At 40.1% G+C, this 24832-nt stretch overlaps 1 protein-coding gene across 1 annotated transcript in view; it reads right to left on the reverse strand.

Moving 5' to 3' along the window:
• LOC132104363 (tumor protein D52-like) overlaps positions 1–19661 on the reverse strand; it is a 41735-nt gene extending 22074 nt beyond the window's left edge. The window contains exon 1 of the mRNA XM_059509793.1: positions 19515–19661. Within this exon, the coding sequence (XP_059365776.1) occupies positions 19515–19533 (19 nt within the window). The 5' untranslated portion in view covers positions 19534–19661. The remainder of the gene's footprint in view (positions 1–19514) is intronic.
• Between the last annotated feature and the right edge of the window lie 5171 nt (positions 19662–24832).

A 24832-nucleotide genomic window follows, 5' to 3' on the forward strand; every position in this document is an offset into this window, starting at 1 on the left:
TATATTGCAATGTTAAGGAATTGATGTTTTTTTCATTCAGATATGTAAATCAACATGTATAAATTGTTAGTAGTCAATTAATGGGGAGATAATCGAAATCAAATCGGTCTGAAAAAATTTATCGTTAGATTAATCAATGCATCGAAAAATAATCGCTAGATTAATCGTTTAAAAAATAATCGTTTATCCCAGCCCTACTGCAAACCAAACTATACCTTTAATTAAATGTTTTATTTAAATAAATGTTTTCCCCACTAATAAAAAAGATTTTTATCATTAGCTAACTTCACACTGGAGAGCTGCTTTATAGCAGGAAATCAATTTGTAACTCTAACTGAAAGCAACACTGACTCTGGTTTTTTATGTTTAATAACACTGTAAAGCTGCTTGACTTAATGCTGTGTTCCAGGCAGGTTTTTGAGCCTGTAAGTCACGACTTCAAACCACGACTCATGACTTTGTAGCGTTCTAGGCAAGTCACGCCAAACTTCCTGAGTGCAAGGAATTGTAGCTAGATTATTCATTTTACTGCAATGTTATATTGTCTTAAATCGTTTTTTCAAAGTGTACCACTTGCATAAACACTGCATCCATACGCAATATTATCCGTAGGGGCTGCCATCATTGTTTTGCGTGCTGTGTGACGTCAGAGCTCGGAACTGGCAGTAAATCAATCTAGTACGAGTTCACGGGTGGGAATTCACGGGTTTGACTGCTGTTCCAGTGCACTTTCGCGTGCATAAGGAAAAACACGGGTTACCTGGAATGCGGCATAAGGCTATCTATAGTACTAAAGTATTAAATAAATAAATGTGATGTGAGTGGACTTTACTGGAGGACTGTATAGAGCTCGTGCAAACATCCACATCTCTGTAATCAGATGCATTTTAAACTGCTGCCTTCTCACTGCTGTCAGTTTTTGATGTGTTTATTTTGTTATTGAGAGGTAAGCACATAGTATATATTTACATATTAATCCAAATGCCGCTCAGCAGCCTCAGGTTGCCTTCACTCTGAATGCTGTTTGACATCTTCTCTTGAATTGCATCAGGAGAGCTGATTTACAGTCTCATGCTACAGCACCACACTGGTCAAACCGCGTTTGCAGGCTCTTACATTAGGTCATATGACATAAAATGACTACTCGACAACAAAAAGATTTGTCGACAATTTTTTGTTGTTGATAATGTCAACTAACCGTTTCAGCCCGTTTCTGTTTTTTTAATCCGTTATCTTAATTAAGTCAGATATATTTTGCATATTAAAAAAAAATATATATATATGTTAGGCCTATTACTTATACAGGCTATACATATTCCTTAAAGCATCCCATTTTGTCCTAGGGCTTGAGAACCTGTGTCCTAGTTAGGTCCATGCAGAAACTTGTGAACGATGCTTGTTGTGGCGTCACCGTTTAGTGACATCATTGAAATGCTCCGGGAAAACGTATTGTCAGTGTCTGTCACAGTGCCTATTGATTTCTGTTTTGAATTCAGCAATTATTTATTTACAAATTTAAAGCTCTGATTATGACAAGTGTGGTATAAACTCTTTGTTTATTAGAGGAATAATATGTTAACTGGAAAATGTTAGATCACGACCATGGCTCTGGATGCCGTTTGAGCCTATAGTCTTAATTTCTGTGACTTTGTTCTGGTTTGCTGGTTGGTCACGAATTTCCACAAATTCAATAACATTTAGGCATTGTTTCTTTTCCTAAATCTTCACAGTCTAACCATCTAATTTCACAGGTTTATTTTATTATCTTTCACTTTTAAATCACTCTCTTACTCTGGTAAACATGAGAAGGGAAATTAAAGGTGCTCTAAGTGATGCCGGGAGTCTTGTCAACTTCTTGTTGACATTAAAATTGTTGTCAAACAAAACGGAGGCTAGCTAGATCCTCCCTCCTCCTCATCCGTGCACTAACCCCCCAAACCCCACCCCCAAATCTTTCTTGTCGGTTATTGGCTGGAACAGTTTGTTATGTTTTGTGGTGCGGGTGAGCCCAGTTTGTTTTTCTTGTTGTTTGTGGAGCCTGTGGTGTCTAGAGAGACCCCGTTTTTTTTTACAGTGTGCTCAGGGGACAAGCAGCTAGCGGATAGTGAGGAGATGTTTGCTGGATGTGACAAAAAATGTTTTGCCCTAAAAAATGTGTGATATCACTTAGAGCACCCTTAAAGATTTAATGAATTAAGAATTAGTTCGATTTATTAATTTGTCCTCTTATTTCAGTTAAATCATGGGTTATTTAGGGAACAAAATTAATTAAACATAGACAGTTGCCACAAATTAATAAGTCATAGGAACCAATTAACAAGTTGCAGGATAGCCTTTCTGTCCTGTGTCTCACAGCCCTGCAAAGTGCACGATATGAAACAATTATCTATTGCTTTCCATGTTGAAGATCCATGTTTTGTGTTGTTTCTATTTTAATGTACTTTTAAAGTTTGAATCACATTAAAAGCTTAATTTGTACATTGTGATTGAATGATGATGTGTTTATATACCGTCACCATCACACAGCCGCACACAACCCAACATTAAATCGGTTAACCGACCATCAACAGCTTTAATCGATTGCATCTCTTATTAAAAATTAATCGATCATAGATTAATCGCGGACATCCTTAATGTGGAGGTCCTGGGCTGCTATGGTTACACGTGGTCCGGTTGTGAGGCCAGTTGGATGTACTGCCAAATTCTCTGAAACGCCTTTGGAGACGGCTTATGGTAGAGAAATGAACGTTCAATTCATGGGCAACAGCTCTGGTTGACATTCCTGCAGTCAGCATGCCAATTTCTTGCTCATTCAAAACTTGCGATATCTGCGGCATTGTGCTGTGTAAAAAAACGGCACATTTTAGAGTGGCCTTTTATTGTGGCCAGCCTGAGGCACACCTATGCAATAATCATGCTGTCTATTCAGCATCTTGATATGCCACACCTGTGAGGTGAATGGATTATCTTTGCAAAGGAGAAGTGCTCACTAACAAAGATTTAGACAGATTTATGAACAATATTTGGGGGAAATAGGCCTTTTGTGTACATAGAAAAAATCTTAGATCTTAGAGTTTAGCTCGTGACAAATGGGGGAAAAAAACAAAAGTGTTGCGTTTATAATTTTGTTCAGTGTATAATGGATGACTGTGGTAGTGTAATATATGTTATGTGAGCACACGGCCATTACACACAGACTGATATATTTCAAATGTTTATTTCGTTTAATTTTGATGATTATAACTGACAACTAAGGAAAATCCCAAATCAGTATCTCAGAAAATTAGAATATTCACTCTAATCAGCTAATTAACTCAAAACACCTGCAAAGTCTTTTAAATGGTCTCTCAGTCTAGTTCTGTAGGCTACACAATCATGGGGAAGACTGCTGACTTGACCAAAAGACGACCAGTGACACCTTGCACAAGAAGGGCAAGAACAAAAGGTCATTGCAAAAGAGGCTGGCTGTTCACAAAGCTCTGTGTTCAAGCACATTAATAGAGAGGTGAAGGGAAGGAAAAGGTGTGGTAGAAAAAAAAGTGTACAAGCAATAGGGATAACCACACCCTGGTGAGGATTGTGAAACAAAACCCATTCAAAAATGTGGGGGAGATTCACAAAGAGTATGCAAGACATGGGTTTCAGTTGTGGCATTCCTTGTGTCAAGCCACTCTTGAACAACAAACAGCGTCAGAAGTGTCTCGCCTGGGCTAAAGACAAAAAGGACTGGACTGCTGCTGAGTGGTCCGAAGTTATGTTCTCTGATGAAAGTACATTTTGCATTTCCTTTGGAAATCAGGGTCCTAGAGTCCGGAGGAAGAGAGGACTGGCACACAATCCACGTTGCTTGAGGTCCAGTGTTTCCGCAGTCAGTAGCCGCGTTTCGACTGCCGAGCTTAAACTGGGCGTGCTAGTGTGTTCTAGGGCTAGTTACGTTTCCACTGTTACTTTCGGGGCTTTGTCGTGCCTCGTCAGGGCTTCCTCGGGCCAATGGTAAACATGACCGGTTGAAGAAATCAGACGTCAGCTTCTTATTCTCCATCACAATCGTGTATTCATTTAGTAACATTTTATCTGTCATAAGTCTAGTCTCGAGAGTTTAGTTCCACGTAGCCTATCATAAAAATATAATAATGTTTTTTGTTTGGGAGCTTTTATAAAAATAGAGAAATTATCATTAATTCTAAATGTGATGTATGTGACTACAAATACACAGAAACAGTCTCGACTGAATAAGCAGGCCATTTTCATAATGCTTCAGTGATAAAAATAAATAAATAAAATATAAATACATTTCTGGGACAAATTTTCAAGCCTGATAAATTAATTCATTTTTCTTAATGTATCACTTATAGTAAAAAACGTACAAAATTACTGCACGATCCACTTTTTCAGAAAAATCGTTGTATCGCCATATGTAGTGCACAACACGTTATATCCTTAGCAGTTCGATAGACGGCGCCAGGTTAACAATCTCGTATATGTTGCTCATAAATTCAGTGAGATTAAGTGACGGAGTCCGTGACAATGGAGGGAAACACGGAGGAGTTGGTTCCTAAAAAAAATGCAACTTCTGTAATATGGAAATGGTTCGGATTTTTGCTAACAGACACAGCGCAAACAACAGTTATTTGCAAATGTTGCAATGATAAGATTCGCACGACGGATAGCAACACAACTAACCTTTTTAACCACCTTAAGAGAAAGCACCCGAAAGAATATGCAGAGAGTCTAATTTTAAAAGGACCCCACGCGAGTACATCACCAGGTACAACCAAGCAGCCAGAAACAACAAGGCTTAAACAAACAACTCTAACGAAAGAAATATATCAGAAAGGAACTCCGTATGAGAGGACGAGCAAGCGCTGGAAAGACGTAACTGATGCCGTGACATTTTACCTGACCAAAGACATGATTCCTATAAAGACTGTGGAAAATGAGGGCTTTAAAAGACTGTTCAAAGTCGTAGATCCACGTTACGAAATACCCAGTCGCAAATATTTTTCCTCCACTGCCATTCCACAGCTTTATTCAGAGTGCCGCAGCAAGATTCAAAATAAAATTCAAAACGTAGCCTAAAGTTTTTTGCTACAACGGCTGATTTATGGTCTAGCCGTACGTCAGAGCCGTATTTAAGTCTGACGATTCACTTTATTCATGAGTGGAAGTTGTGCAGTGCGTGTCTAGAAACAACATATTTTCCACAAGACCACACAGGCGAGCTCATAGCGCAAGGTCTTAGGGACGCGCTTGAATGTTGGGGACTGAAAGAAGCAAACATGACCTGTATGACGACTCGTCTGCAGTGTTTTGGGCACAGACTCCACCTAGCCATCGGTAAGTGCAACTAAAAATAATAATGGTCTCCGATATTCAAGTGATTATATTATTATTATAGCTATTATAATAAATCTATTATAGCTATTATAATAAATCATTGCAAATTACATTAAGAACTTTGAACATAGTAAAATCATGAGATTAGTTTGCTATAATAATTGCACTGGCATGAGTAAATGTTTTGTAAATGAAATGTTATATATACATTTAAACATTTTATATACATTTTTACATTGTGTTGTGCATTTGGTTAAATCTAATTGATACATTGTTCTTTTTTTTTTTTTTTAGAAAAAAGTGTCAAAGACCCTCGTGTTGAACGTGCAACATCTGTCTGCAAGAAAGTTGTCAGCACATTCTCCTTCAGCTGGAAGAAAAAGAGGAAACTAAGCAATGCTCAAGCTGAGCTAAAGCTACCTCAACAGAAGCTCATCACTGAGTCCCCAACGCGCTGGGGTTCGAGGCTCAGCATGATTGAGTGAGTGCTTGACCAGGAAAAGGCGATTTCTCAGGTCCTGGAGGCAGACAAGAAGGTAAGGCATTTGGTCCCATCATGGCAAGATGTTGACGTGATGGAGTCTGTGAAAAAGGCACTGAGTCCACTGAGAGACTTTACTGATGCACTCTCAGGTGAGGACTATGTGAGTGTATCTTATGTCAAGCCAGTGCTTCACATGTTGAAAGTCAACATTTTGAGCCTGAATGATGAAGACACTGAACTAACAAAAACAATGAAGACAACCATTCTCAATTACCTCACTGACAAATATCAGGACCCCACCACTGATGACCTGCTGGATATGGCTTCGCTTTTCGATCCCAGATTCAAAACACAATTCATTGCCAAAGACAAGGTAGAGGGAATACAAACCAGAGCTGTGGCTGAGCTAGAGTCTTTGATGACCATACACATACAGGATCCAATATCAGATCAGCAGCCCACATCTAGTACCTCAGCCTCCACATCACAAATCCTTGATGAGGATCAGACACCACCCAAGAAAGCAAAGAAATCACTTTCCAGCTTTTTAAAAGCCTTCGGTGTTGCAAGTGCATCTGCAACCACATCAGTTTCCTCATCAGTGAAAGAGGCAATAGAAGGAGAATTGAAGGGATACTTGTCAATGCCAAATGCAGAAAGTGAGGTGGATCCGCTGGAATGGTGGAAAGTCCATGAGGCAAACTTTCCCAGAATTAGCCAGCTTGCTAGAAAGTATCTCTGCATTCCAGCCACAAGTGCTCTCTCAGAAAGGGCTTTCAGCACTGGTGGCAATATCGTCACCTGCCAAAGGGCATCTCTTAAGCCTGAGAAAGTGAATCAGCTGGTCTTCCTTTCTAAGAATTTGTGATTGTGATTTGTCATACTTTGTAATCTTCAGAAATGTATATGTTCCAAAGCTGCTAAGTTTACAAGACTCAGGAATGAGGTCAGGAAATATTTTTGTATCTTTATTTAATTTGTTTTGTTTTTGAAACATGTTGCACAAAAATCTATGGTACTTAGAGTACAAAAGGTTGTTTACAGTTTGTATGTTTATTTTTTTTTCTAAGCCAATGTTTATTTTGGGAGTTATGCTAAAGTCTGTGCACTTGCATTGACAGTTAATATTTTTATTTAAACTTTATTTAACTTTGTAAAAAAAAAAAAAAAAAAAAAAGCCATTTACATTTTTGAAGGTGTTGCTGAGGATCTATGTCTAATAAGCTATCTGATTTGTAAGACTTGTTAAACTAAGATTTGTTAGATTTGTTAAACAAATGTTCATTTTGATGGTACAGTAATTGTAATGCAAGTCTTGTTGAATGTTCTTTCTTTGCAGAATAGCACTTGCATTAAATCTTCACTTGATTAAAATATTCTTAAACATACATGGTAAGAGTATATTTTTTATATGGGGACATTAGTTTGGTTGTATTGTACCTTTGTAATTTGCAAAATAGTCTTAAAAAACAAACTTGAAAAAGAATCGGGATAAAAATCGTAAATCGTGATATACCCAGAAAAAATCGTGATATGATATTTTTTACATATCGCCCACCCCTAGTTCCAGTGATTTCTTTCTTATTAGTTTTCTGATAACTTCTCTATGTTTGGTGAAATTATGGGATTGTGTGACGTTGTTCTAGAGGGGCATGTAAAGGTCGGGTTTTAGTGAAGCGCAGCAGAGCTTCAGGACCGACTGTGGAAACTAGGGCTGCAACTAACGATTATTTTGATAATCGATTAATCTGTCGATTATTTTTACGATTAATCGATTAGTCGGTTTATGTACTTATATTTTAGTTTTTTCCATTTTTCCCCCAAAGTAAATTAGAAACAGTCGAGCTACAGAGAAGGACAGCAGCTTGTGAGTGTTTTGCCTTGTTTTCTCATCAGACTAGTGTGTGATAGTCATTGCTAGGAAAGTTTTTGGTTTAAATTGTGTGTGTCTTACCCTGGTTAATACGTGCTGAAAGTGGCGCTTGGTTTTGTGTTTGCCTATCACGGGACTGCCTGGTTTCGATCTGCTAAATAGTGAGGCGTGGCCAAAGCCAGTGAAAGTACTTAATTAGCTGTTTAGAAAGCACTTGTCAGAAGAAACAGTCGAGCTACAGAGAAGGACAGCAGCTTGTGAGTGTTTTGCCTTGTTTTCTCATCAGACTAGTGTGTGATCGTCATTGCTAGGAAAGTTTTTGGTTTAAATTGTGTGTGTCTTACCCTGGTTAATACGTGCTGAAAGTGGCGCTTGGTTTTGCGTTTGCCTATCGCAGGACTGCCTGGTTTCGATCTGCTATATAGTGAGGCGTGGCCAGCTGACTTCAATCACAGGTAATCAGGCTAATACAAAAGCGCTAAGTTTCACCGCGGCAGCGGTCGCGGCAGCCCTCGTGTGAAGACGGACGAGTGTAAAGACGATCGACTCTACCTGCGCGACTCCACCGAGCAAGGACACCGACTGGGCACTTGAGTATTGCTTTTCTCCTCTTTCGTTACTTTTTGTATACCTTGTTCTCAAATATCTTACACTTGTAGTCACTATGTGCTTTCAGATCTCTACTATCACTACTAACACTCGGAGAGCACGCTATGGACGTCGCAGGAAGGCCTGTCTGACAAACCTACGGCCTGTCCCTCTGACCTCTACTACTACGCTCTCTATTCCAGTTGGTCTCTGGAACTGCCAGTCTGCAGTTAACAAAGCAGACTTCATTTCTTCTCTTGCTACTCATTCCGGTCTCAACCTCATGGCACTGACAGAGACTTGGATCAAACCTGAAGATACTGCCACCCCTGCAGCCCTCTCCACTAATTTCACTTGTTCCCACACTCCTCGTACCACTGGGAGGGGTGGAGGGACAGGTCTCCTTATATCAAAAGAATGGAAATTTGATCTTCAGCCATCACCTACAGGTACTGGTTCATTTGAATCACATGCCATTACTGTAACCCACCCTGTTAAAATCCACTTTGTGGTCATTTATCGTCCCCCAGGTCAATTGGGAAACTTCTTGGAGGAGTTGGATGTGCTGCTATCAAACTTTCCTGAAGATGGTACTCCTCTGGTACTGCTTGGTGACTTCAACATCCACCTAGATAAACCCCAGGCTGCTGACTTCAAAACTCTGCTCGCCTCATTTGATCTCAAGCTAGTGTCTACTACAGCGACTCACAAATCAGGCAACCAACTGGACCTCATCTACACGCGCTGTTGCTCTGTGGACAACTCTTCAGTTACTCCACTGCACACCTCAGACCACTTCCTCATTACTGCTAACCTAGCACTTACTCCTGAAGTGCCTCACACTCCAACGCAGGTCACCTTTCGACGGAACCTACGCTCACTCTCTCCATCTCTACTATCTTCTGTGGTTTCATCCTCGCTTCCTGCACTCTCTCAGTTCTCTGCTCTGGACACAAACAGCGCTACGGACACTCTTTGCTCCACTTTAACATCTTGCTTGGACAACTTTTGCCCACTGTTATCTAGACCAGCACGCACTGCCCCATCTGCCCCCTGGCTGTCTGAGGTTCTCCGTGAACATCGCTCTAAACTCAGGGCTGCAGAGAGGAAATGGCAGAAATCAAGAAACTCTACAGACCTCAGTGTGTATCAGTCTCTCCTCTCTTCCTTCTCTGCAAATGTCTTCACGGCTAAAACATCCTACTACCACAACAAAATTAACAGCTGTTGTGACGCTCGGACACTCTTCAAGACTTTCTCTTCTCTTCTTAATCCGCCGCCACCACCTCCTCCATCGACTCTTACAGCGGACGACTTTGCAGTTTTCTTCACAAATAAGACGAGATCCATCAGCGGCCAATTCTCCACACCGCAGACTGAGGACAACTTCACAATGACCGATGCACACTCTTTCTCCTTGTTCTCCCCACTCTCAGAGATGGACGTCTCCGAACTTCTCCTGTCCAATCATCCTACTACTTGTCCACTTGATCCGATCCCCACTCACCTCCTTCAAGCGATCTCTTCTTCAGTCATACCTTCGCTTACTCACGTTATCAACTCCTCTCTTCACTCTGGAACATTTCCCTCAGCATTCAAGCAGGCTCGGGTAAGCCCACTGCTCAAGAAACCATCTCTAAATCCAGCGCTTCTTGAAAACTACAGACCGGTATCCCTTCTTCCATTCATTGCAAAGACACTTGAGCGAGCGGTGTTCAACCAGTTTTCTATGTTCCTTGTACAGAACAACCTCCTGGACAGCAACCAATCTGGCTTCAAAAGTGGCCACTCAACTGAGACTGCTCTGCTCTCGGTTACTGAAGCCCTGCGACTAGCAAGAGCAGCTTCAAAATCCTCGGTACTCATCTTACTGGACCTTTCTGCTGCTTTTGACACTGTTAATCACCAGATTCTCCTGTCCACCCTCAGAAAGATGGGCATCTCTGGAACAGCACTCCTGTGGGTTAAGTCCTACCTCTCTGACAGATCCTTCAGTGTGTCTTGGAGGGGTGATGTTTCAAAGTCACACCACCTTGCTACTAGGGTTCCTCAAGGCTCAGTACTTGGACCACTTCTCTTCTCAATCTACATGACATCATTAGGATCTGTCATTCAGAAGCATGGCTTTTCTTATCACTGCTACGCTGATGACACCCAACTCTACCTCTCATTCCAACCAGATGACCCGACGGTAGCTGCTCGCATTTCAGCCTGTCTGAGTGACATCTCTAGCTGGATGAATGACCATCACCTTCAGCTTAACCTTACGAAGACAGAACTCCTGGTGATTCCAGTTAACCCTCTGGAGTCTAAGGGTATTTTTGGGGCCTGGAGAAGTTTTGTCATGCCTTGACATTTGTGCTTTTTTCAGTTTCTTATAAATATCTAAATGGGTAAAGACTAATCTCACTGTAATCAGCACAAAATGGGCTGTAATAATATGTGAAATGCATGTATGTACATGATTGTGTTTTTGAGAAAAAAAATATTATGCGTGGTTAGTGAAAAACTAAAAATGTTAAAACGCTTGAATAAGGCAAAAAAACACAAAGAACAATGGTTCCCGGGATTTTTGAGAACTGGAGCTTGTAGCCTAGAATTTTTCTTTCTAAATGATGTGAAAATCATCTTGTTTACTCACTCACAGAAAACAATATATTGATTTAAATTTTCTAAGACACTTTTTGTTGGTAAAAGTCATATGCGAGTAGGCGTCAACTACCATGAATATCATTGTGATTTACACCTGAGAAGACAAAGGGCCGCATAATGAGCTGCATAATGAGCCATTCAGTCATCTGTGCCACTGTGAGTGAGGAGTTACAAGAGAGAATGTGAGAACAAAATAAATCTATATAATTTTATGTTTGTAGTTTATTAAGAATATATTTAATTATCCCACAACATAATTTAATATCCACTTGGGGGAGCAGTTAAACAGTTTATTAGAAACAATCAAAGCTGACTTTCAAACAAATTGTTTGGCATGCTTACTCCAGTCACACAATCCTTCAGAAATCCTTTTAACAATCTTATTTTCTACAAAAAAAAAAAAAAAAAACGTTTGTTGTTATTATTATCATCATTATTATTAATGTTGAAAAGAGCTGAGAATATTTTTCTGGGTTTTTAGGGGGAATAAATGGAAAGAAAAGCATTGTTTTTACATTTGTTACAGTTATCTATTTGTTACATTTATATTATTTACATCAAGCTTTCGAAGGGTATAGTGTTGTATATTGTTATTGAAACTTCATAATGTTTCACTTGATTATACATTTAGTCAGGAATTATAATTTGGAAAAAGTCTAACTAGTAAAATGTTTACACGTTATGTGAAAACTAGTACAAGTATATAAATAAATAAAAAGAGACTTACTCATGTTTATGATCTCTGCTGAATAAAGTGCTTCATTCTTTTTTTCTGAGGAAATCCATTTCTCAAATCCTCAACCACATCACATCTTTTTGGGGTGAATTATGTGTTATTCCTCTCATCGCGAAGCAAACAGTAAAATAAAAAAAACTTGAACAGTCTCGCTGCTTTTTCTTCTGTTATGGGCGTATTCAAGCCGCGCGCTTCAGTTTGAATCTGAATAGCGCGTTCGGCGCGGGGGCGTGGTCACATTAGATATAATGAAGGGAGACATGAAAAACAGACATCGCGTTGTTTTCATATGGATTACTTTATCACAGAATATCTGTTTTCGGTGGCACTTGTTTAGTTTAAAAATAGACATGTCAAGCTTTCTATAGATATCTCTCTCATGTATTTTCGTTGAGTATTCACGGAGTTACAGTTCATTTAAATGACGTGTTTGTAAAAGAAGATCAGCGCAGACAAAGGCTGCAGACAGCGCACCTTGTTTGTTATCTTTATTTTATAAGTGCACAAAGTTTTGTTGTTATTATGTCTGTATCCAAAAAAAAGTAGACCCTTTACAGATTCGATTGATGTATTGCTCTTATCTGTACGATTAAAACTGAAAGTGTAATTTAAGTTCTTTTCGGGGTTATCAGGAGAAAATGACTCAAAACGCGTATATGCGTTAATCGACTCCAAAGGGTTAACCCATTGCTTCATCAGAACTTCTCTATACAGCTGGGCTCATCAACCATTACTCCTTCGAGGACAGCTAGAAACCTAGGAGTTGTGATGGATCATCAGTTAAGCTTCACAGACCACATTGCTACAACTACCCGGTCCTGCAGGTTTGCCTTATACAACATTAGGAAGATTAGACCCTTCCTGTCAGAGCAAGCAACCCAACTTCTTGTCCAGGCTCTTGTTCTCTCCAGACTGGACTATTGTAATGCTCTCCTGGCGGGCCTTCCTGCATGTACTGTCAAGCCCCTGCAATTGATCCAGAATGCAGCAGCGAGGGTTGTCTTCAATAAGCCAAAAAAAGCTCACGTTACTCTGCTCCTCATCAGGTTACACTGGCTACCAGTAGCTGCTCGCATCAAATTCAAGGTACTGATGCTAGCCTACAAGACGACCACTGGCACGGCACCAACTTACCTAAACTCATTGGTTAAATCTTATTTGCCCTCCAGAAGTTTGTGCTCTGCAAGTGATCGACGCCTTGTGGTACCATCCCAAAGAAGTTCAAAATCACTCTCAAGGACCTTTTCCTGGACTGTGCCCAGCTGGTGGAATGACCTCCCAATCTCAATTCGTACAGCTGAGTCTTTACTCATTTTCAAGAAACAGCTAAAGACTCATCTTTTTCGCCTGCACTTAACCAACTAACACTTTTCCTTTTCTTGTCTTTTTATTAAAAAAAAAAAAAACCTACCTATGCGTTCTATACTAGACTAACTGAGACTTGTCATGGCACTTGTACACTGTTGTTGTTCTCTTGTTGACCTGACTGCTACTATTGTTCTCATTTGTAAGTCGCTTTGGATAAAAGCGTCTGCTAAATGATTAAATGTAAATGTATTAATAAAGGGTCTTTATCATTCAGCATAGATTTTTAAGAGATTTTAATAATTTTGCATTGTCATATCCTCATCACAAATATACCTGGAGTTGTTTTATTATGTGTTAGTGATCCCTTGTCAAACTCTTCTGCAATCAAAACACTGACCCATACTCTATCAAATTTCACAAGGAGATTTCAAATAATGTTTTCACCATGGCAGTCCTTAGAGCTCCTAAAGTAGTTTAACATCCCGAACAAAGCTTATTAAGGAATCTTTCAGAACATATTTTCACGAAGAATAAGGATAAAACAGAATAAGATTGCAGTGCGTTGTATTTTATTATTTACTGGGAAACAGCTTTATAGCTTATGCTGTGAAATTGTAAACAATCCTTCGAATAAAGTGCCAATGGCATGAAACCTGAATGGAACTCACAATTTAAAGTAAAATCCATCAGAAGGTTGTCCAGAAAAAACGGACACACAAAAACCTGCTGTGTGAAAAAGAGCAGTGAATACTTAGAAAAAAAAGTGCATTTCAAATATCTTTAAACATTTACCTCTCTCATTCAGTCATAATTAGGCTGCACGACTGAATTATGAACTGGTAAACGACAAACTGATCACAGAACATGTTTGTAAAGCTTTAAATGTTAACTGTTAAAAAGCAATGTTATCAGCTTTTACAACTAAACATTTGCAAACAACATTGTACTGGAGAATCTGCACAAATAAAAGGCTTAGGGGCCGTTTACATATCGCGCCTAAAACGCTAGGCGCACCCATAGACTGTGCGCACCGCTTTCTCCTCCTTTCCAAAGCGCTCGTGCAGAAGCGCCCCTGGGGCGTCTGCCTTTGCTAAGCAACCATGACGTGCTCTCTCCTTGAAGACGCGGAAATTTCAGCAAAGGATAAATGGATTTGCAGCTCTAAAAATCGCTTGCAGTAGCTCTGCTACTAAATTTATTTCAAAATGGGAATCCATATACAGCTATGATCAGCTGTTCCTTCATCTTGGCTGAGCTTTTAACGTTGTTACAGGAAAGGATGAAGCTGAATATTTAGTTCTTGTCACATGACCCGCGGTGCGGTTGCTGCATTCTGAAAAGTTGAAATGTTTTTAACTCGATGCGGTGTGCACGCGCCTGGAAAAACGGGTGCGTCGCGACCGCGTCGCTTCCATTATGAGCGCACATACTGCGCGCCTACATTGGAAATAACGAACATGAGCGCGCAAAAGACGCGATATGTGAACGGTCCCTTAAACAGTTCAGTAGTGCAGAGTTTACAGGTTAATCTTCTTTTTTGAAGGCTCAAAATAAAGTACTCCCACATCCTGCTGAATGCTGCAGAGACGCCGTTCGGGAAGCACGTGACATAAAATGAGGCCAACTATTGGCTATTCGCTACTTCTCCTGTTGTACTGGCTGAGTAAATCCTCCGGTGGCTCATAACTGCCACACTTTGGTCACCGCAGATCTGAAATATGCACGAAATAAGCCGCTTACGGCAAATAAATTATTTAGCAACGAATCGATGACTAAATTAGTTGACAACTATTTTAATAATCGATTTTAATCGATTAAATCGATTCGTTGTTTCAGCTCTAGTGGAGACGCAGCGCTATTTTGGCCTCAGTGCTACAGGTCCGAGGCTATTAGCTCTGCCCGGCCCATTTGAAGCACTGGCTCGCACTGGCCCGACAGTGGAAAAACGGCTAGTGATGGTTTGAGGTGCCATGTCATCTGCTGGTGTTGGTCCACTGTGTTTTTTGAGGTCCAAGGTCAACGCAGTCGTATACCAAGAAGTTTTAGAGCACTTCATGCTTCCTGCTGCTGACCAACTTTATGGAGATGCAGATTTCATTTTCCAACAGGACTTAGCACCTGCACACAGTGCCAAAACTACCAGTACCTGGTTTAAGGACCATGGTATCCCTGTTCTTATTTGGCCAGCAAACTCGCCTGATCTTAACCTCATAGAAAATCTATGGGGTATTGGGAAGAGGAAGATGTGATATGCCAGATCCAACAATGAAGAAGAGCTGAAGGCCACTATCAGAACAACTTGGGCTCTCATAACACCTGAGCAGTGCCACAGACTGATCGACTCCATAAAGTTGGTTTCAAAAGTAGAGCTGAAACAACGAATCGATTTAATCGATTAAAATCGATTATTAAAATAGTTGTCAACTAATTTAGTCATCGATTCGTTGCTAAATAACTTTTATTTGCCGTAAGCGGCTCATTTCGTGCATATTTCAAATCTGCGGTGACCAAAGTGTGGCAGTAATGAGCCACCGGAGGTTTTACTCAGCCAGTACAACAGGAGAAGTAGCGAATAGCCAATAGCTGGCCTTGTTTTATGTCACGTGCTTCCCGAGCAGCGTCTCTGCAGCCATAGACATCATATGATGTCTATGTCTGCAGCATTCAGCGTGATGTGGGAGTACTTTACATTGAGCCTTTAAAAAAGAAGAGTAACCTGTAAACTCTGCACTACTGAACTGTTTAAGGGGACGTTCACATATCGCGTCTTTTGCGCGCTCAAGTTCGTTATTTCCAACACCGCACCGCATCGAGTTAAAAACATTTTAACTTTTCAGAATGCCGCAACCGCACCGCGGGTCATGTGACAAGAACTAACCAATCAGCTTCATCCTTTCCCGTAACAACGTTAAAAGCTCAGTCAAGATGAAAGGAACAGCTGATCATAGTTGTATATCGATTTCCATTTTGAAATAAATTTAGTAGCAGAGCTACTGCAAGCGATTTTTTTGAGCTGCAAATCCATTTATCCTTTGCTGAACTTTCCGCGTCTTCAAGGAGAGAGCAAGGAGGTTGCTTAGCAAAGGCAGACGCCTCAGGGGAGCTTCTGCGCGAGCGCTTTGGAAAGAAGGGTTTCAGACGCGTTTTAGGTGCGATATGTGAACGGCCCCCAAGACTTTCATTTGTGCAGATTCTCCAGTACAATGTTGTTTGCAAATGTTTAGTCGTAAAAGCTGATAACATTGCTTTTTAACAGTTAACATTTAAAGCTTTACAAACATGTTCTGTGATCAGTTTGTCGTTTACCAGTTCAAAATTCAGTCGTGCAGCCTAATTATGACTGAATGAGAGAGGTAAATGTAGATATTTGAAATGCTCTTTTTCACACAGCAGGTTTTTTGTGTGTGTCCTGTTTTTTTTCTGGACAACCTTCTGATGGATTTTACTTTAAATTGTGAGTTCCATTCAGGTTTCATGCCATTGGCACTTTTTTTGAAGGATTGTTTACAATTTCACAGCAAAAGCTATAAAGCTGTTTCCCAGTAAATAATAAAATACAATGCACTGCAATTTTATTGTTTTATCCTTATTCTTCGTGAAAATATGTTCTGAAAGATTCCTTAATAAGCTTTGTTCAGGATGTTAAACTACTTTAGGAGCTCTAAGGACTGCCATGGTGAAAACATTATTTGAAATCTCCTTGTGAAATTTGCTAGAGTATGGGTCAGTGTTCTGATTGCAGAAGAGTTCAACAAAAGAATTACTAACACAATAAAACAACTCCAGGTATATTTTTGATGAGGATATGACAGTGCAAAATGGTTAAAATCTCTTAAATCTATGCTGAATGATAAAGACCATTTATTAATAATTTACTTGGGGAAAAAATGAAAAAAACTAAAATATAAGTACATAAACCGATTAATCGAAAAAATAATCGACAGATTAATCGATTATCAAAATAATCGTTAGTTGCAGCCCTATTCAAAAGAAGCCCCAACTAAGTATTGAGTGCTGTACATGATCATACTTTTCAGGTTCATATTTTTCAGTTGCCCAAGATTTCTAAAAATCTTTTCTTTGTATTGGTCTTAGGTTATAAACAAATTTTCTGAAATACTGAATTTGGGATTTTGCTTAGTTGTCAGTTATAATCATCAAAATTAAAAGAAATAAACATTTGAAATATATCAGTCTGTGTGTAATGAATGAATATAATATACAAGTTTCACTTTTTGAATGGAATTAGAGAAATCAACTTTTTGATGATATTCTAATTATATGACCAGCACCTGTATGTAGATAACAGTATAACTATCATAACATGCAGACTGGAATTTAAACACTACAGCGCACCAACACACACTAGGAGTGAAAATTTCCACCAATGAGATCAAAATAATTCTCTTTAAGGTTTTTGCCAGTCATGTAAACTTTTAATCTTGAGTTGCTGAACAGTCCACCAAACTGATTCAAGCAAAATGTGCAATCCTCACATAAATAACTATGGCTATAGAGGATTTGATAGAAGCTTCCTCATTCCACCCTGTAGTTCTATTAGTCTTTCAACTTTTTTATTTTTCCTGTGTTGCCATGACAGCAAAAAGATAGCAGAATGCAGATCTACCTGAGCAAACATGAACAAGTAATGACTGCTGAGGCAACAGTTAAAATCCTATACTGAATTTCGCACTGTTAGAGCTGATGTCCTAATCCACAGGTTTGTCCATCACTAGACAAGGACATAAGGCTACACCCATCGTTGTTACTTATGGGTGAAAGGTCTCTCATTGATGACTCACTCACTGATGCAATAGAACTAAATCACTTATTACCACAGATCAGACAATTCAGTTCTTGCCACTTGATCCAAAGTAATATAATAAAAGATGTATACCTAGACTAAGTAAGCAAACAAATGGTATCTTAGATTTTGTCCCGCATTCTGCCTGTCAGATCACACAATGGACCGTGGGCACCAGCTTCAGAGAGACATGGGCATGCAGAAAAGAGGAATGAGCAGATGGCAGCCCTGCGTGAGAAAGATGAGGGGAAGGGAACAGAAGATTCAGACAGGAAGGCTCTGGCTCCAGGGGAGGCTGCTCATCGACTCACTGCAGCCCAGGAGGGATGAGAGTGAACAGGGACCTGGGTGGACACGAGATGACCAGAATGAAGATAAGATGGTCAGGAGGTCAGAAAGGACTATGAAAACAAGCACGGTGTGACATTCAGTGGCGTCAATGGTATTTCTCCAAGACGTAAACACAAATGTCTGCCAAAAGACTGTATCCACCAGGCCTTAATTATATAGTTAAAAAAGGCAACGTTTTAAAATGTAACATTGTTTTTAGAAGAATTAATAGACTTGTGATCATCCTAACAAGAACTAGATTTGAGAAACACTTTGTATTATAGACTTTAAATATGCATGGCCTGAGAAGCTGGAAAAGGCTCCAGCATTCCTGCAACCACTGCAAATATATTATGGAAATATTTTACATGCTCTCTAGCGCTCTATACATATATCCTAAAATATTTCCAAAAGATTCATTAAAAATGGTGGTGTTATGTGACGTTAATCAATGGTAGTGGAAGAACAATATCATTCTAATGACATGAAAAATAGCACACTCCAGAAAGAAAAAAAAAACGATACAATCTTAGCTCTCTATGTAATGATGCAGTGGCTGTACAGTAAACCAATCTGACCAGATCACATCAGAAGGAATAGACCACGTTGCCAAAATCTTACATTATAGTGACAAGGCGTGATGCATATGATCCTGCGAATCACCACACCATCAATTCTCATTTCTGGATTTAAAACTCATATATGAATTACATCACACAAACGGAAAAAGGTAGAAAGTTGCCAAACTTGTGACTACTAAACAAAACTTGTGTTCCATAAACTGTATTGCATTTAAATTCTAGACTTTCCAGGACACGCGGTTATAACTTAAAATAGACGGTTTATCTGCAAGACATTAAAAGAGAATACTCTTAAAAAATAACAAATTAATGGAATTGGCACGATTTAAAAAAACTAAAATAATAGAGGGACTCAAAGAGAGGTTTCATTTGAAGCAGCACATGAACAGCAGGTGTTTACTGCTAACATATGGTTCAACGATGCTGAGAGTCAAGCGCGAGCAAGTTAAATAAATGATTACAGACATTTCTTATCGACTAAAAAATAAATACATAACTTACATAAAATATTTTGCAGCTGAGTCCTGAGAGACTATGTTCGGGTTCAGGTTCTTTCATAAGTTTTAACAGTATGTATAGACACGAACTAATTATAATATGCAAAAGTACTCTAACCGGAATAAAATCCCTGCACACATCTATCCTGACTGACTGTCACATTACCAATGTTAATCAAAATTAAAGAAATGAACAACCACTGTTTTTATTCCAGCTGCTGGCTGCGCTAACAAACAAGCTAGCTAACTTCTGAAAGTTGAGTTTTGTTGCATTTCTAATCTGTGTCGACATGTCATGTCACGTTCTCAAAAGAATTCAGCTACCTTGATCGGCTTCGTCCATCCTGTCTTTGCGGATTCTTTATGTTGTGAGTTATTTTTGAACCTTGCGGTCCGTTTTCCAACTTCAATCCTGTGAATTTGAGCTCAAAGCTCCCACCGCAACAACTCGGCTTCTGATGCCCTAGGTGGGGTGGGGTCGTCAGTGACGTCACGACGCACAGCACGTAGACCTGTAAACAGAGAGAGAAGGGCAAGGGGTCCCACCTGACGCGTTTTAATTTAGAATCAACATTAAACGATAAATTAATGCACTGAAATAAAAGTTTTATTAGGGAAAAATCAATCCGTTTTTATTTACCATTTACATTATATTATATTTTACCAAAACTAACCGGCTAATTTAGAAATTATTTATTTACGCCGTGCTCAGGGTAGGTTATAAAAGACATACTGCTCTCTGTTTTACTCAAACAGTACACTGACTGAACTGCTGTGAAGAGAGAACTGAAGATGAACACCGAACCGAGCCAGATAACGAACAAAACATTGACTCGTTCACGAGTCAAGAACCGTTTCTCTCAGACGCGTCCGATTCGAGAACTGAGGAGCTGATGATACTGCGCATGTGTGATTCAGTGTGAAGCAGACCGACACACAGAGCGTCTGAACCGAACTGGTTGCGTCTGAACTGAACTGATTCTATGGTGATTGACTCTGAACTGATTCTGTAGTGTTATGAGCGCGGGTAAACCGAAGGCTTGAATCAAGGGCAATCATCGCAACTGAAGTCATTAGGTCAAGCGCAAAAGAACCGGTGAACCGTTTTCTTGAACCGGTTTATCGAATCAAACTGTTCGAAAGAACTACTGGTGATCCGAAAACCGATGCAACCAGTTCTTGACTCGAGAAAGAGTCGATCTTTCGTTCATTGTCTGTCTCGGCTCTGTGTTCATCTTCAGTTCTCTCTTCACAGCAGTTCAGTCAGTGTGCTGTTTGAGTAAATGAATAACTCCGGGATATTGGTTTGTTTGAACTCAGAGGGAGTGTCGGCCACATTAAAAAAAGTTAACAGCTTAAGTCATTTGTGGATTAATGCGTATTGGAGACACGAACTGTTTTAAACGATTCAGTTCGATTTGGTGAACTGGTTCAAGAAGATCCGGTTACATCGAGTGATTCGTTCGCGAACCGGATATCACTAAACTGCAGTGTTTTGAACTCTCTCACAACAGACACGGAAGAGAAGACAATGCTGGATAAAGTCGTAGTATTTGCTATTTTTGGACCAAAATGTATTTTCGATGCTTCAAAAAATTCTAACTGACCCTCTGATGTCACATGGACTACTTTGATGATGTTTTTCTTACCTTTCTGGACATGGACAGTATACCATGCACACAGTTTCAATGGAGGGACAGAAAGCTCTCGGACTAAATCTAAAATATCTTAAACTGTGTTCCGAAGATAAACGGAGGTCTTACGGGTTTGGAACGACATGAGGGTGAATTATTAATGACATAATTTTTATTATTGGGTGAACTAACCCTTTAAGTATTAAAGGTAAAACAAACAACTTTTATTTCTGAAATGAAGTGCAGTTAAAAGTATGGAATTGCTTTGGAATGTAGTGAAGTGGAGTTTTCCAAAGAAAAACACTCTGATAAACTACAGATACTTTTTAAATTTACTTCAGTAAAGTAAAAATACTTCACTACTGTCTGCCTCTGCTTTTACTCCACTACATTCTTCTAATTAAAATTTAAACTTTTTCCCCGAAGCATATTCGTTGCTTACTACAAAATAGAAGTCAGAAGAACATGGACTGCAGGAAAGCAGGTTTGACGAATCAATGGTATGGCATCTGCAAGACAGAACACCTTTGCTCAAGTAGAAACAAGCGCAACTGCGGATGATTTAATTTTCCAATTCAAGTCCAGTCTGAGGTGTGCGATAGTATGTTGTTGTAATGATGTGCGATCTGACATTATCAAGTATATCACCAAATCACACAAACAGAAACAGAGTGCATGCACTTGATTTATTGGTCTATTAAAACTCAAAATTTAAGTAATTCTAAATTGTAGATGGCAAAAATGCTTCTTTATGCTTTTTATATTTATATAATTTAATATACAACCCGAATTCCGGAAAAGTTGGGACGTTTTTAAATTTTAATAAAATGAAAACTAAAAGACTTTCAAATCACATGAGCCAATATTTTATTCACAATAAAACATAGATAACATAGCAAATGTTTAAACTAAGAAAGTTTACAATTTTATGCACAAAATGAGCTCATTTCAATTTTGAATTCTGCTACAGGTCTCAAAATAGTTGGGACGGGGCATGTTTACCATGGTGTAGCATCTCCTTTTCTTTTCAAAACAGTTTGAAGACGTCTGGGCATTGAGGCTATGAGTTGCTGGAGTTTTGCTGTTGGAATTTGGTCCCATTCTTGCCTTACATAGATTTCCAGCTGCTGAAGAGTTCGTGGTCGTCTTTGACGTATTTTTCGTTTAATGATGCGCCAAATGTTCTCTATAGGTGAAAGATCTGGACTGCAGGCAGGCCAGGTTAGCACCCGGACTCTTCTACGACGAAGCCATGCTGTTGTTATAGCTGCAGTATGTGGTTTTGCATTGTCCTGCTGAAATAAACAAGGCCTTCCCTGAAATAGATGTTGTTTGGAGGGAAGCATATGTTGCTCTAAAACCTTTATATACCTTTCAGCATTCACAGAGCCTTCCAAAACATGCAAGCTGCCCATACCGTATGCACTTATGCACCCCCATACCATCAGAGATGCTGGCTTTTGAACTGAACGCTGATAACATGCTGGAAGGTCTCCCTCCTCTTTAGCCCGGAGGACACGGCGTCCGTGATTTCCAACAAGAATGTCAAATTTGGACTCGTCTGACCATAAAACACTATTCCACTTTGAAATAGTCCATTTTAAATGAGCCTTGGCCCACAGGACACGACGGCGCTTCTGGACCATGTTCACATATGGCTTCCTTTTTGCATGATAGAGCTTTAGTTGGCATCTGCTGATGGCACGGAGGATTGTGTTTACCGACAGTGGTTTCTGAAAGTATTCCTGGGCCCATTTAGTAATGTCATTGACACAATCATGCCGATGAGTGATGCAGTGTCGTCTGAGAGCCCGAAGACCACGGGCATCCAATTAAGGTCTCCGGCCTTGTCCCTTACGCACAAAGATTTCTCCAGTTTCTCTGAATCTTTTGATGATGTTATGCACTGTAGATGATGAGATTTGCAAAGCCTTTGCAATTTGACGTTGAGGAACATTGTTTTTAAAGTTTTCCACATTTTTTTTACGCAGTCTTTCACAGATTGGAGAGCCTCTGCCCGTCTTTACTTCTGAGAGACTCTGCTTCTCTAAGACAAAGCTTTTATAGCTAATCATGTTACAGACCTGATATCAATTAACTTAATTAATTACTAGATGTTCTCCCAGTTGAATTTTTTCAAAACTGCTTGCTTTTTTAGCCATTTGTTGCCCCCGTGCCAACTTTTTTGAGACCTGTAGCAGGCATTACATTTTAAATGAACTAATTAAGTGGATAAAAGTGTAAAATTTCTCAGTTTAAACATTTGCTATGTTATCTATGTTCTATTGTGAATAAAATATTGGCTCATGTGATTTGAAATTCCTTTAGTTTTCATTTTATAAAAATTAAAAAAACGTCCCAACTTTTCCGGAATTTGGGTTGTAGTTAACAATCTATATCACACAAAGAGTACAGTTTTTCTACAAATATCAGCATAAATAATTTAATAATCATGTTATACAAGTTCAGTTAAATTAGCAATAAGGGACTTAAGTTTTAGACATAATATTTGTTTTTGCCAATGAAAATAGTTCCAAACAAAGATCACAGCACTGTTTTGCAGCAATGGACGGTGTTTACTTATTGAATGAATCAGCTTTTTGAACTAATCGGTTGAATAAATGATTTAGGGATTCATTAACAGAGTTAAATCATTAAAGGTGCAATAGGTTTGTGACAAGTGGGGCGGGGCCGAGAGCCGTGGGTTTGGGGCGAGAAATGAGCAACACCTGCTCGACCCACCGGTCTCGAGTCCCACAGAGGAGATGGAAGAATATAAAACAGGAGCGACGACAGTGAAGGACCAGGACCTGGGATTTATTTTATGTTTTGGTTTTGTTTGTGCTGTTTTGTCTTTATTTTATTATTAAAGTAATTTTGATTGTCTGCCGCTTCCCGCCTCCTTCTTCCCGATGATTGTGAAGTTTTTAATGCGTTACATTGGTGCCGAAGCCCGGGAGAAGGAGGGACATGCTGCTGAAGATCCCTCGCTGCTGTGGTGATTCCGCTGTGCCATCGAACAGGCGAGGAAGTGTGCCGCCATGGATGCTCGAGGCGGTGGGCTGGAGTGAGTTGCCAGGGACGGGCGAGCTCGCTGCGGGCCGCCCGTGATGTGGAGGGGCGGCTGCCGTCCGTGAGGGAGCGGAGGAGTCAGCGCCGTTCGCCAGGGGGCCGGAGCCTGCTGCCATCCTAGATGGAATCGGGAGGAGCAGGGAACGGGGGACTCCTGCGGGCTGCCCAAACCAGAGGAGCCGTTGCTGTCCACCGGGCGACGGAGGAGTGTTGTGCCGTCCGCCGAGGGCCGTCCAGTGCCACCGCCAGGCACCGTGGAGGAGATCACCCAGCTGGTGGAGGGGCGAGCGGCAGTGCGTCTGGGAACCGAAAAAATAATTTTTTCTCCTCTCTCCCCTCTCTCGTCTCTGTCGCTCCTCATCCTTCCTTCTTTTCTCTCGCCTCTTCTGTCCTACCCCCGGAGGAAGGCGGGGGGAGTAGAGGGCAGTCTCGAGAGTACCCCCCGGCTTGCGAGGGGCGGTGCCGAGAGCCGTGGAGTGATTGAGAAATGAGTGACACCTGCTCCACTCACCGGTCTCGAGTCCCACGGAGGAGATGGAAGGATATAAAACAGGAGCGACGACAGTGACGGACGAGAGAGGACCAGGCCTGGGATTTATTTTATGTTTTGGTTTTGTTTGTGCGCGGCAGTTGTCTGTGAGGGGCTTCTGCACTGTTTTTTACTTTATTTTGATTGTCTGCCGGTTCCCGTCTCCTTCTTCCCGATGATTGTGAAGTTTTTAATACGTTACAAGGTTATTGTCTTCAGAAACATTTTTTGTTATGCTGGTTGAAAGTCTCTTCACATCCCGATAGCAATCATTAAGTTAAGTGGTGTAAATATATTTATCTGTATTAATATTTTCTGTGGAAGGCGTAGGACCAAGAAATGTTTGTCCAATCAAAACACTGGGTTCAAATGTTTTAATTTGCCTTCCTACCTGCCTGACAACGTTT

This window comes from Carassius carassius, chromosome 25 (assembly GCF_963082965.1).
Source record: "Carassius carassius chromosome 25, fCarCar2.1, whole genome shotgun sequence".
In the NCBI taxonomy this organism is placed as follows: domain Eukaryota; kingdom Metazoa; phylum Chordata; class Actinopteri; order Cypriniformes; family Cyprinidae; genus Carassius; species Carassius carassius.